The following is a 13951-nucleotide window of genomic DNA, read 5'->3' on the forward strand; positions in this document are numbered from 1 at the left end:
CGATTCACAGAATATGAGACTAATATTTTAATAATACTTGTTTCAACTGTTCAGTAGTCCAGCAATACAGAGGGAAGCATTTGGGACTATATGGCAAAGATCCTAAAACAATATTAACTTAAAAAAAAAAAAAAGACACTCATTTTTATCAAACTCAACTGATATTTTGTGCTTCCTAAAGGCTTGTAAAACAGAAGCTCCTACTCCTGAAAGGGGAAACAATACTCCAGATACTGGAGAGATACTCAAGAGCTGATCACTACAAAGGTGTAATTTTCAAATAAACTCATACTTCAGAAAAGCTGTGTACTTAACTCCAACATGAGAAAGAAACTTTGTTCCTATATGCATTCATATATTCATTCCTTTAAATACCCACCAAACTTATAATTCCCAGTTCAAGCCTATATCACTCTCTAGAGATGACTACTGATCCTATATGAATAACTTTCTTCCTTATCTGATAACTTTTGATAGAGTTGTACTACATTCTCAACCCTTTTGGCTAGCTAAACATCTTGGAAAAGAACCACTGATGCTTTGAAAGTAGAAATAGTTGTGATAAATGTTTTCATCTTTAGCGAATTGAGTTTTATTATTCTAAGAACCAAAAATAAGCATCAGAAATATTTTTAAGTTAGCTAGAACAAATGGATATATTATACCTTGCATGATGGACCTACTTCCTTAATCCAAATCAAGATGAATAACTTCGCTCTCAAGGAAATTACTCTATAGCGGCAAAGATAGAACAAGTAGACAGAAGACACATACAATAACATAGAAACTAAGTGTCTTAACAGAGGGAAAAATTACACTATAGAAGCATTCCCAAAGGGTACTGGGTAAAAAAAGAGGCCTGTAATCAAATAAACCTAGGAAATATTGAAATGGTAGTAAATAAATTTAAACAGATTAAAATGCTAATCACCACTGGCATCCTCCAATAGAAGGCAGCATTTCCTAAGTTTATTTGACCAGGGCATCCTGCTTTACACAGCATGCTGAAGGTCTACTGTTCTGTGGATAGATTTTGGGGATTTAGAAGAAGGAGAGGCTTCCTTAAACTAAGGGGATCAGGAAATACTTCATATAAGAACTAACATCTACACTGGGGCTAGAAAGACATGTAGGATTAAGTCACTGTGGAAAGAGAGACTGCTAGTGAAAAGGCCATTTCAGGCAGGAAAACAGAGCACTTGCAAAGAACTGAGAGTTACGAGTGGCTCAAAGAAAATGTAGCATAAGCAGCATGAAAATGGGTTGTAGAAATAAAGATTTAGCAAGGACACTGGATTTTGATAAAGAAGGTTTTGTATGCCAAAAACCTTGACAGTTCAGTTGGAAGGAATGTACAAGTTTACACTTGTTGACCACAGTTAAATCAAGTAAGGCCTTTGTTCCAATCAAAAGACCTCAGAGTTTAGACGATAAATTATTTGATCAATTGGTAATACAGAAATAATGATTTTGTAAGTTTTTATCATTTAAATATAGATAATAGATTAAATTATATATCAGGGATATGCTTCAAAATAATTTGGGAAGGGTATAAATGAAAAAGATTGTCCACGAGTTGGAACATATTGAAACTAGATGATAAATACATGGTGGTTCATTACACTACCATCTTTAAATAATTGTATATATTTCCCCAAATAAATTTTTTTTAAAAAATAACATTCAGGGACTTCCCTGGTGGCACAGTGGTTAAGAATCCGCCTGTCAATGTGGGAGACACGGGTTCGAGCCCTGGTCCAGGAAGATCCCACATGCCGCGGAGCAACTAAGCCTGTGAGCCAAAACTACTGAGCACGCGTGCCACAACTACTGAAGCCTGTGTGCCTAGAGTCCATGCTCCACAACAAGAGTAGACCCCGCCTGCCGTAAACAGAGAAAGCCCATGCGCAGCAACGAAGACCCAACACAGCCAATAAATAAATAATTTTTCTTAAAAAAAGAAAAAAAGGCATCAAAAAAAAATAACATTCATAGGAAATGAAATGGTATATCTATGGCCTTAGTAATTTAATAAAATGCAATATTTTTGCCATATCACTAAATGACTATATGTTCATCAAATAAGCAAAATGATTGAAAATCAAAGGTACATTTCACCATTTTAACATGACTAAAAATTCACCTTTCTGCAAGAACTTCATGATTTCAAGTAAGACTGAAAAGTAAGAATACATACTATAGTCTCTCTTCTTCTGCTTAAAGGTATTTTCATTCTTATTTCCACTATAAATGGTTTAATTGAGAAAGTACAGTAAAATCCCATGAAAATATGAAATTTCTGTAATGTGCCAGTTTCTATATTGATCCTGCCAATTGACTCAAGGGCTTTACGTATTTTCTATAAGTTAACCCAAGTCAGGACATTCCAAAAACAAATTCTTCTATTGCAAAATCTCAGACTGCAAAATACTCTCCCAGAAAAGCTGCAAATATCATCAATGTGCAAAAACAAAACTTTCTTTAAAAATAAATTGTAATTATAGCCTACAGTGCGTAGGGTTTTGCTTAAATCTTCTTATTTGTAGGTCCTTATTTGAAACAAATACATTTCTATCACCCATTAGTTAAATAACAGACACTCATGCTGGTTGAGACAAATTTCACTCATACGTAGATATAAACAATTGAAGATACAGGTTATATCTACATGATTTTATGCAAAATATAATTAGGTCATCTAAGCTTAAAAATTACTATTATAATATAAATATAATATTTACTATTATAATATAAATAATACATTGCCCATTTTCTCCAACAAAACAGGAGTATTGTGAAAAGCCTATTCTGATTCCAATGTATCAAAATTATTACAAAGCCTATGTCCTTTGACTCAAACTATGAAATACACAAATCTAATTATCTTAATTCTTTCTTTATAATAAAGTTTAATTTTTTCTTTTAAAATTCTATAGTGGGTATTAATCAATGAAAAATCTATAATGTTTATTTATCCACTAAAAAAAAACTAGCATTATTATTTATGCTAGTTTTTTTTAGTGGATAAAGAATAATAATAATATTATTAACTCTCCATTAGTAACTTACTTACATATATTAACTTCTCTTTAGCAACTGTGACAACTGACTTTATACCCTAGCATTTATTACAGAGAAGAAAACTGCAATCTATTGGCAAGTGTAATATTACTTTCAACATGCACAGCGCAGTAGAGCCCAGTGTTTAAATAAGGTTTAAATTTCAAAACATATATTGTCATTTAAATAAACTATCTTAACAAATAATGATTTGAGAGTTCTCCCCAATTTAACACTCAGCTGAGGCAGCAAGAGCTATCTATGAGTATAAAATTAAAATGGACCTGCAACAGAGATGTCTAACTTTGCAGAAGCCAATACACACATATCTTTGATTAACGAAAAACAACAGAAGACTACTGATAAGATGTAAAGACAAATACTCAGGAAAAACTGGCATCTAAATCTGGCTGAAATATTCATACTCTGTTCTAATTCACTCCTCTGTAGCCCACACACTTGGAAGAAATGGAAAGACTCATACATGATTCCTCTATTTTTCTACTTGTTTCAATTTTAATAATGAGTGATATAATTATAAGGTAATATATTAATGCATAAGGTCTGTAAGAATTAATATGCTAAAACAGGCTATGTAATATTCAAAGCTTACTATATTATATATATATATACTACATTTTTGAATGAAGATGTTATTAACAGATCTATGCTCCCCCAAAACTTTTAATTTATAGATAAAACAATAAAAGATCCTTCCTGGTAATCTATATTTAATCATTATTAAAATATCAGTAAATTTCTGATCAGTATGAAATAACTGACTGATAAGCGGGTTAATGTACTCAGTCATTCAAGAAATAGTTAATGAGAGCCTACATTGTGCCAGCCAATGTCCTAGGTGCTAGAGATACTAATGTAAATTTGTAAATGGTGTAAATTAGAACTTGTGATAAAACAAAAATATCTCAATGAACATGATCTCCATTATTATCTCTGTAGATCACTGAGAGAAAAGATTACAAGATCAAGGAGGTGAGTTGTATGTTGTATTCTTCTTCATAGGCTACAAAATGATAAACTATATATTACAATGAATTATTCATGTGTTATATATAGTATAGTATATATTATATAATGTATGCAATAACATATAGACTGTAAGATATTAACAAGAACATGAGCTCTTACCAGAAAGGAATAATGTCTACTACTCAGAGCTTAATACATGGATAAACATCTGATGAGTAAGTGTGTAAATAGTTGTGATATTTCAGGAGATGCAACAATATGATTGGAATTCCCTACACATAACAAAAATGAGCTCTGTTCCAACAGAACTATTTCTGCAGCACACACATAACAGATTCTCTGAAAAAACAGCTATAGCTTTGATGGTGAGTGTTAGAGTTAAAATACAAAAGAGTGAAAACTATTGCTTTACTAGGCTGTAGTAAAAAAAAAAAAAAAAAAATCTAACTCCAGACAAGGCCCCTGTTGGAATTTCCAGCTTGCTGGCCTGCCTTGCAAATCTTGGACTGGCCAGCTCCCACAAGTGCATGGGCCAATTTTTTAAAAAATAGATCAACTGATCAAACAATCACTCTCTCTGTATGACTGTGTCTGTGTCTGTGTGTGTGTGTGTGTGTGTGGATCCAGAATCCAGGCTTATTTCTGCAAATCCAGGCAGAGTTGTGACAGGTGGGGGAAAGAAGGAGTGAAAGACTGACACATTTCCCTCATGAATGATAATCCAGTTATGTCCACAAGTATGTTATGTTAATTAAGTAATTTAACAACATAGCTACACAAATCTAAATTAATCACAACGACTCAAGGAAAATATATAAGGAAAAGCAGAGGTATACAACAAGGCTTCCACAGTAACATGAAGAAAATGCGCTGTGGGTTGAACACATATACCATAAAATTATATTACTAAATAAGACATCACAGAAACATAGAAATACAGTAATTGAATAAGCATGAAATACTGATGTTATGATTCCAATTAGTCTGCTGATTCTATCAAGTAAGTAGTATAAACTCAATGCATATGATAGGAAATAAATCAAGTTGATACGTACTTGTGACAAAAAATTTTTTTGTGAAAGTACAGCTATCAAAGGCAGCAATTTTCTCCTGCAATACTACGACAAGGATCCTAAAATTAGAGGGAAAAAACCACAAAAGAAAATGTTAATGTGAAATTCTATAAACTGAACTATAAATAAATCATCTAGATTTAAGTAAATATGTACCAAAGGAATTTTTAAAAATCAAACGCTTCTTAAAGCATATAGGCTAGAAACATCTGCTTCTTAAATGTCAAAATACAGTCACAAAATCCTTAACATGATCAAGATAGACAAGATTAAAGGAAGAAAAGTCACAGGAGAACTACACCTCAAAATAAAATTTCATTTTCATTCATTATAAATCAAATGAATCTATCTTCATTAAGAATGTATGAGATCAATAAACTGCTGGCTATTTACTAAAAGTGTTTTTCCAGTGCTGGCTCAAAGTCATGGAATTAAACATAAAATGGATTTATACAACCTGGCACTTAAAATGATTGCTGAATTTCCCAACACAAGAGCCAAAATGAGAGAGAGGGAGGGAGGGAGGGAGGGAGGGAGAAAGGAAGGGAGGAAGGAAGCTCAGATAACTATTATTCAATGTAAATGAGACATTTCTGATTATTGAAATATTAAAATTAATCAGAATCTGTATTTCTCCCAAAGTTCAAGATTTATAAATAATTAGGGGAAAGTTATAAATTTTCAAAATTAAAATGTATCTGAAATGAAGTTGTTTTATAAACTACATTTTAGAGTATTGCTCCTTATAACAGTTGTTAAATATTTAACTACTAGATCCACCCTTTTTTTTTTGTTTTTAAATTTATTTATTTATTTATTTTTTTAAGCTGTGTTGGGTCTTCGTTTCTGTGCGAGGGCTTTCTCTAGTTGCAGAGAGCGGGGACCACTCTTCATTGCGGTGCACGGGCCTCTCACTATTGCGGCCTCTCTTGTTGTGCAGCACAGGCTCCAGAAGTGCAGGCTCAGCAGTTGTGGCTCACGGGCCCAGTTGCTCCGCGGCATGTGGGATCCTCCCAGACCAGGGCTCAAACCCATGTCCCCTGCATTGGCAGGCAGATTCTCAACCACTGCACCACCAGGGAAGCCCTAGATCCACCCATTTAAAAATGTTGATTTTTAAAATTTTATTTATTTATTTATTTATTTATTTATTTATTTATTTATTTATTTATTTATTTATTTATTTATTTATTTATTTATTTTTGGCTGCATTGGGTCTTCATTGCTACACATGGCTTCCTCTAGTTGCGGCGAGCCGGGGCTACTCTTCATTGCGGTGCGCGGGCTTCTCATTGCGGTGGCTTCTATTCTTGCGGAGCAAGGGCTCTAGGCACACGGGCTTAAGTAGTTGTGGCACATGGGCTCAATAGTTGTGGCTCGTGGGCTCTAGAGCGCAGGCTCAGTAGTTGTGGCGCATGGGCTTAGTTGCTCCGCGGCATGTGGATCTTCCTGGACCAGGGCTCGAACCCATGTCCGCTGCACTGGCAGGCGGATTCTTAACCACTGTGCCACCAGGGAAGCCCAAAAATGTTGATTTTTAATAATTTAATATATCACTGGATAATTACATTATCCCGGAAATAACAAGTATACCTCCTATGTCATATATAATTTTGTTTGATGTTATTTGAAGTTTAAATATACATAATAACTAGATCTTCATTATGAATTACACACTATCACTGAACAACTCTTCTTTGTCCTATTTCATATTTTTGTATTGAATTCAAATATTTTTATCATTAATATCAAAGTCTTGGGCTTTTAGTTTGTATTTGTCAGGTATGTGTTTACCATTCCTTTTACATTCAAACTTTCTGAGTCACTTTTTGAAATATCTCTTTAAAATCTAACCTGAGAGTCTTTTACTATAAAATTTAATTTTTGTTTTCCATGTTCCATGTGTTTGCTCTTTAATGAGATTAATAATTTGCAGCCATGACCTTGATAAGACATTTAGCATCATGGGGCTAGGAAAAATCTATCTGGTCCCTCGTTTAGCTCCATTGTGAAGTGCAAAAAAATAAGAATGTTTAAAAGTCTTTTTTACATTTCAGAAATAAGCTTTGTTTTGATGAATGCTAACAGGAAAATTACATTTCCCATCATAAACCAGTAAACATATAGAAGTACATATATTAAACAAAAAGTTATATATAAAATGTTATGTTATACATATAAAAAGGTTCCTCAAAGCAATATTTAAACTTCATATGTTTGCTCAGGCACTTTTTATTCTTTTCCATTTCATTATTTCACTAATGGGTCAAGACAAAAAGTTTGAAAACATTAAGAAATCTTAAGAGCTACTTATATTTGGCAGAATTCCGAAGACATATTTGTGACTTTTTTATTATTATTATATCAAAGTCAATGATAATGGAAATGTGGTACATGCACAGGAGGTATGTTATCTTGCACAAGAAACACATGAAAAATTGCTTACCTTTTGTTGCAATGGAGATCATAGATAGGTGTTTTAAACTGAATGGACTTGACCATCTCCCCAGTACGAAGTGAATATAAATCCACACAACAGTAAGGTGGACTTGTGCTAAAAAATAAATAAATAAATACATACATACATACACACATAAATAAATAAATAAATAAAGACACAAGCTATTATGTTTTAACAGGTGGGAGGGCCAATACATTTTCTTACTAACATAATACAAGCAAATTGATTTTGACTTTAATCAACAAAATTAGCAACTGCATAATGGTGAAATACTGAAAGCTTTCACCCTAAAATCAGGGATTAGAGAAGAACACTTGAAGAATATGGCCACTCTACTCAACACAGTATAGAAGGTATGTGCGTAAGAAATTACTACAAGAAAGAAATAAAGCTGCAGTTATTTGTGAGAATTTGACTGTATAAGTATAAAACCTAGTAACACAAAGTTGCAATATATACACAAACCCATAATAAAAGACAAGCCATTAATATAAGGGTTAATATGTAGATTGACACAGTTCAACCCTAATCAAGAATCTATCAGAAGCGAGACCTCTTTCTAAAATGTACATAAATACGCATTCTAAATGATAAAATTTAAATTATAAAGACAATGTGTTCCTTCATACTAGAACAGATGAAGAGATCAATGTTTTCACCTTAAGAAAGTAGGAAAGGAAGAGCAAGTTAAACCAAATGAAAGTGGAATGAGGGAATTAATAAAATACAACAAATCAATGAAACAAAACTTGAGTAAGCAAAAGAAAAAATTAAACAAAACTAAACCCAATTCCTTGAAATAGATAATTTGAATATTCCAGTATCTATAAAACAAACCAAACTCATAATTTAAAACTTCTTACAAAGAAATCCTTAAAAATGGCTTCATTTGTAAATTCTACTAATCATTTAAACAAAAGTTTAGATATTCTACACAAACTCTTTTATAAGATAGGAGTCACCAACTTATTTTATGAGGCCAGTAACACATGATCCCAAAAATAAATACTTCACAAGAAGCTACCGATATATTTATATATCTCATGAATATACATAAAAAATCCTCAACAAAAACATTAACAAGTTGGGACTGCCCTGGTAGCGCAGTGGTTAAGAATCCACCTGCCGATGCAAGGGACACGTGTTTGAGCCCTGGTCCAGGAAGATCCCACGTGCCGCGGAGCAACTAAGCCCGTGCACCACAGCTACTGAGCCTGCGTTCTAGAGCCCGCGAGCCACAACTACTGAAGCCTGCGCACCAAGAGCGTGTGCTCCGCAACAAGAGAAGCCACCGCAATGAGAAGCCCATGCACCGCAATGAAGAATATAGCTCCCGCTCGCCGCAACTAGAGAAGGCCCGCGCACAGCAATGAAGACCCAACGCAGCCAAAAAAATAAATAGGAAGCAGATCAGTGGTTGCCAGGGACCAGAAAAGGAGGGAAGCTACAGAGTACAAAGTGGCATGATGGGTGCCACTTTTAGGGCAATAGAAATGTTGCTGTGTCTTGATTGTGCTAGGGACTTAACACAAGTGCATACAATTGGTGAAAGTGGAGATGGGAGAGAATCTAGTAAAACTTGAACTTCAACCTCTAAAATTGACACAAGGCAAAAATTCTTTTCTTAATGTTCCCAACTAATTAATCCAGTCCTCTGCTGAGAAGCAATGAGTTAATAATGAACGAAATCTAACATTTTGCCAGACCAACTGGGAAGGAAAAAACAGCTTGTCACCTTCAATTAGCAGCTCATTATAGCCACGGTACACTAGAAACTTGAATTCTGATCATTTCACTGGCATCCATACAATGTCACAACTGAGATTCTTCCTGCAGAAAGCCTTCAATAGAAGTAGACAAAACAAATGCTATGAAGGCTGTTTAGAGTTGAATGAACAAGATTTGGTAGATCTAAAAATTCTATTTATATATGGAAAAAACCTCTTATTCAATGCCTAATAGAAAAAGATAATTCTTTTAAAATCAGAGTTTTCAGAAAGTCACACATTCATAAAGGAGTCATGCTATCTGCCAATAACACAGTTGTGTACACGCCTGACATGTCCTTTTGTTCTCTATTTTCTCTCTTTTTAAAAGCCTTGACTATTTCCCTGGGACACAGCAAGACAATCTTAATTTTCCTCATGGGTAGGCTGATGAGAAAGCTTTCTATAACATCAGCAGAATGCATGCCCCATAACAGAAAGGACATGTGTTATTCTAAAATATACAGACAAGAAACAAGCTTTTACTTTGTACTCTAGTATACACCAAGCAGTGTCAAAAGCTGTATACAGAAGTCTTCATTAGATTTCTAGAGCTCAAATGGGTTAACATGTTTACAGGTTTGCGCCTGACATTTAAACCTAAAATTGTGACTTCACTTTAAGATAAAACCTAATTAATACTTTAAGGAAAAAAAGTTCACATAGAAATGTAGAGAATCTAATTTAGAATGTAACTGAATCTATTGCAAGCAAAACCAGAGTTGGAAAGAAAAGCAGAAATGACGTAATTTGTATTAGTAAATGGTTGGTTAAAGGACTCTAAACTGTGCCCAGGCACCACTGCCTTTCCAACACATAAATATCAACAGGGGTAATGTAAAGTTATTTAGTACTTTTAATGATAAATATATAATAGAAATGAATGCAAATTCTCCTTAACTGACCTTCCCTTTACCTACGTAACCTGTTTTATAGTGAGGAACCAGGACATATATTGAAAATTTTTGCATTGGAGCAATCTGTTACCTGCTGTATTCATAACCTATACACATAAAGGAAGTTATAAAGCTTTTATTAGCAAAGGACTAGTCCTCCCAGAGCCAAAGGTATGGAATTTACAGTTCATTTCAGTGAAGAGAGTTGACTACAATTATTTAAAGAGTAAAATGTTTTAAAACTTCCATTACGGAAAATGAAAAGGTTAAATTAAATATAAAACAAAATAGTTAAACTGGATTTCCTAAAAGCAAATCCTGAAACTATAGTATAGAAGATAAACACCAAGAAGAAAACACTAAACGTTTTCATCTAAATACGTTGCCTATTTCATTATTTCTTACTTTCTCTGTAATCCTTCCCATCACATTTTAAAAAATGTTTTAATATGCTTCATTTTTTAGAGCAGTTTTTGGTTCACAACAAAATTGAGAGGAAGGTACAAAGATTTTCCGTATAGCCTCTGCCCCCATTCATGCATAGCCTACCCCGTTATCAACGTCCCCTACCAAAGTGGAACATTTGCTACAACCTATAATGACACAATATAATCACCCAAATCCCACAGTTTTCATTATGGCTCACTCTTGGTGTTGTACATTGTATGGGTTTTGGACAAATTTATAACGACATATATCCAACATTACAGTAGCATACAGAATAGTCTCACTGCCCTAAAAATCCTTTGTTCTCTGCCTATGCATCCCTCCTGGTAAACTCTGATCTTCTTACTGTCTTACTGTATTGCCTTTTCCAGAATGTTGTTTAGTTGCAATCATACAGTATGTATCCTTTTCAGATTGGCTTCTTTCCCGTAGTAATACACTTTTAAAGTTTCCCCCCTTTCTTTTCATGGCTTGATAGCTTTTAGTCCTGAATAGTATTCCATTATCTGGATGTACCACGTTTTATTTATCCATTCACCTACTGAAGGACATCTTGGTTACTTCTAAATTCTGGCAATTATGGATAAAGCTGATATAAACACCTGTGTGCAGTTTTTTGGGCAGACGTAACTCCTTTGGGTAAATACTATGCAGGACAATTGTTTGATTGTATGGTAAAAGTATGTTTAGTTTTGTACAAAACTGCCAAACTGTCTTCCAAAGTGGTTTTACCATTTTGCATTCCTACCAGAAATTAATGAGAGTTCCTATTGCTCCACTTTACCAGCATTTGATATATTCAGTGTACTGAATTTTGGCCAGGTGTGTAGTAGTATGTCCTTGTTGTTTCCCTGATGACATGTGATATGGAGCACCTTTTCATATGTTTACTTGACATCTGTATATTGTCTTTGAGGTGAGGTCTTTTGCCCAATTTTTAATCAGGTTGTTCATTTTCTTATTTTCGATTTTTAAGAGCTTTGTGTATTTTGGGTAACAGTCCTTTATCAGATATGTGTTTTGCAAGTGCTTTCTCCCAGTCTGTGTTTTTGAAGAGTGGGAGTATGTAATTTTAATGAAGTCCAAGTTTTATTCAGAAAATTGAATCTGTATAGGACAAACCTCAGAAAAATTTCCAGAATGAAGAAGAAATAAGAGATGAAATGAAAGACAGCAGATTAAAAGAACTGAATATAGAGATTCAATTTATAAAAATTCATAATCCTGAAGAAATTCTACCTCAAGACTGCAGTATCAGTCTCTACCTGATAGTTTCCAGCCTGCTAGCCGACTCTACTTCTCACCTGCCAGCCCAGTCACATAAGCCAATTCCTTGAAATGAAAATCACATGTGTGTTTCTGTATATGCATATGTGTACACTGAATGATATACCAGGGAATCTAGAATACAGCACACATGCCCAGAGCCAATGCCGGCTCAACAAAGAACTGTGAGGACACTAGTCTTGCATCTCTGGCTGAGCTTTTGACTGCACAAGCCAGAGGTAAAGGCTACGGCAGAGCTGTAGATGGTATCACTACACACTCAAAGAACTGTCCCAAACATAGTCTTTACAAAAAAGAGTTTGAAAAAGTCAATAAACAGTGTGTGGCTGCAGACCTCAACAAGCAAAACAGCAAACCCTGGGGAGGGGAGGACAATATGATGTTCAGAGTTGCCACATTATGATATTCAAAATGTCCACCATTCAACAAAAAATCACAAGGCACACAAAGACACAGGAAGGTAGAGCCCATACAAAGAACAAAAATAAACTGAGAGAAACTGACACTGAAGAACCTATACAAAGAATTTAAATCAACTTGTCTTATATATGCTCAAAGAGCTAAAAGAAATTATAGACAAAGAAATAAGGGAGAAAGATGAATTCACAAATTGAAAATATCAATAAAGATACTGGTTCCTTATGAAAAAGGAACCACATAGAAATAACTAAATAATAACTAAATAAATAACTAAATAACCACATACAATAACTAAAATGAAAAAGGCACTAAAGGTTTCAAAAGCATATCTGAATATCAGAATAGACCAAAGAAAGAAATCACAAACTTGAAAATAAGATGAGTGAAATTACACATTAGAGTAGCAGAATGAAAAAAAATGAAAGAAAAAAAATGAACACAGCTTAAGATTAACAATATAAATCAACTAAACTCAACAAACCTATATAAGACTCTACCCAATAATGGCAGAATACACATTCTTCTTCTATGTTAGCCACAAAACAAGTCTCACTAAATTTAAAAACAATGAAGACAATCTCTCTAACCAAGATGGAATGACATTACAAATCAAAAGCAGAAGGAAAACTGGAAATTCATGAATATGTGATATTAAACATAGCATATCAAATAATCACCATGTCACAAATATGTGGAATTAAATAATAAACTCTTAACAGTCAACATCACATTAACAGAATGAAAGGGGGAAAAACAACATGATCATCTCAATGGATACACAAAAAGCATCTGCCAAAATTCAACACCCTTTCATGATTAAAAAAAAAACAAAAAAACACAGCAACAACAAAAAAAACATACAGGAAACTAGGAACAGAAGGGAATTTCCAAATATGATAAAGGGCATTTGCAAAACACTATACTAATTGACAAAAGACTGAATGTTTTTCCATTAATATCTGAAACAAGACAAGGATGCCTACAGTCAACACTGTATTGAAAGATCTAACCAAAGCAATTAGGCAAGAAAAAGAAACCGAAAACTTCTAAATTGGAAAAGAAATAAAACTATCTCTATTCACAGACAACATGATGCTATATATAGAAAATTACAAAGAATTCATAAAATAGTACTAGAACTGATAAATTCAGGAAAATTTCAGGGTACAAGATCAACATACATAAACCAGCAATTATCAATCCAAAATAAAAAGTTAAGAAAGCAGTTCTAGTTACAATAGCAATGCAATCTCTATCAACATTCCAATGGCTTTTGCATAAGTGAAAAGCCAACCTAAAAACAAATGAAGTTGCAAGAGGTCCCAAATAAAAAAGAACAAATTGGAGGACGCACACTACCTGATTTCAAAAATTACAACAAAGCTACATTAATCAAAACTCTGTGTTACTGACATCAGACATGTAAACCAATGGAATAAAATTCAGAGTCCAGACATAAACCCATACATCTGTGATCAATTAATTTTTGAAAAAAGTACCAAGTATCTTCAACAAATGGTGCTGGGAAGACTGAAGTCCACATGCAAAAAA

The 13951-nt window shown here is 33.8% G+C and overlaps 1 protein-coding gene across 16 annotated transcripts in view; it reads right to left on the reverse strand.

Annotated features, from left to right (window-relative positions):
- The window catches only part of BCAS3 (BCAS3 microtubule associated cell migration factor), a 569341-nt gene that overhangs the window by 439522 nt on the left and 115868 nt on the right, over window positions 1-13951 (reverse strand). For all 16 annotated transcript variants that reach the window (XR_014238437.1, XM_082372026.1, XM_082372012.1 and 13 more), the window contains exons 8-9: window positions 7570-7677; window positions 5106-5182 (exon numbers count right to left, since the gene is read on the reverse strand). Coding sequence is in view for 15 of the 16 variants with exons in the window: in XM_082372026.1 (XP_082228152.1) it covers window positions 5106-5182; window positions 7570-7677 (185 nt within the window). In the remaining variant the exon portion in view is untranslated. The remainder of the gene's footprint in view (window positions 1-5105; window positions 5183-7569; window positions 7678-13951) is intronic.

The sequence above is a fragment of the Balaenoptera borealis genome (genome assembly GCF_965194805.1).
Source record: "Balaenoptera borealis genome assembly, chromosome: 20".
NCBI lineage: Eukaryota > Metazoa > Chordata > Mammalia > Artiodactyla > Balaenopteridae > Balaenoptera > Balaenoptera borealis.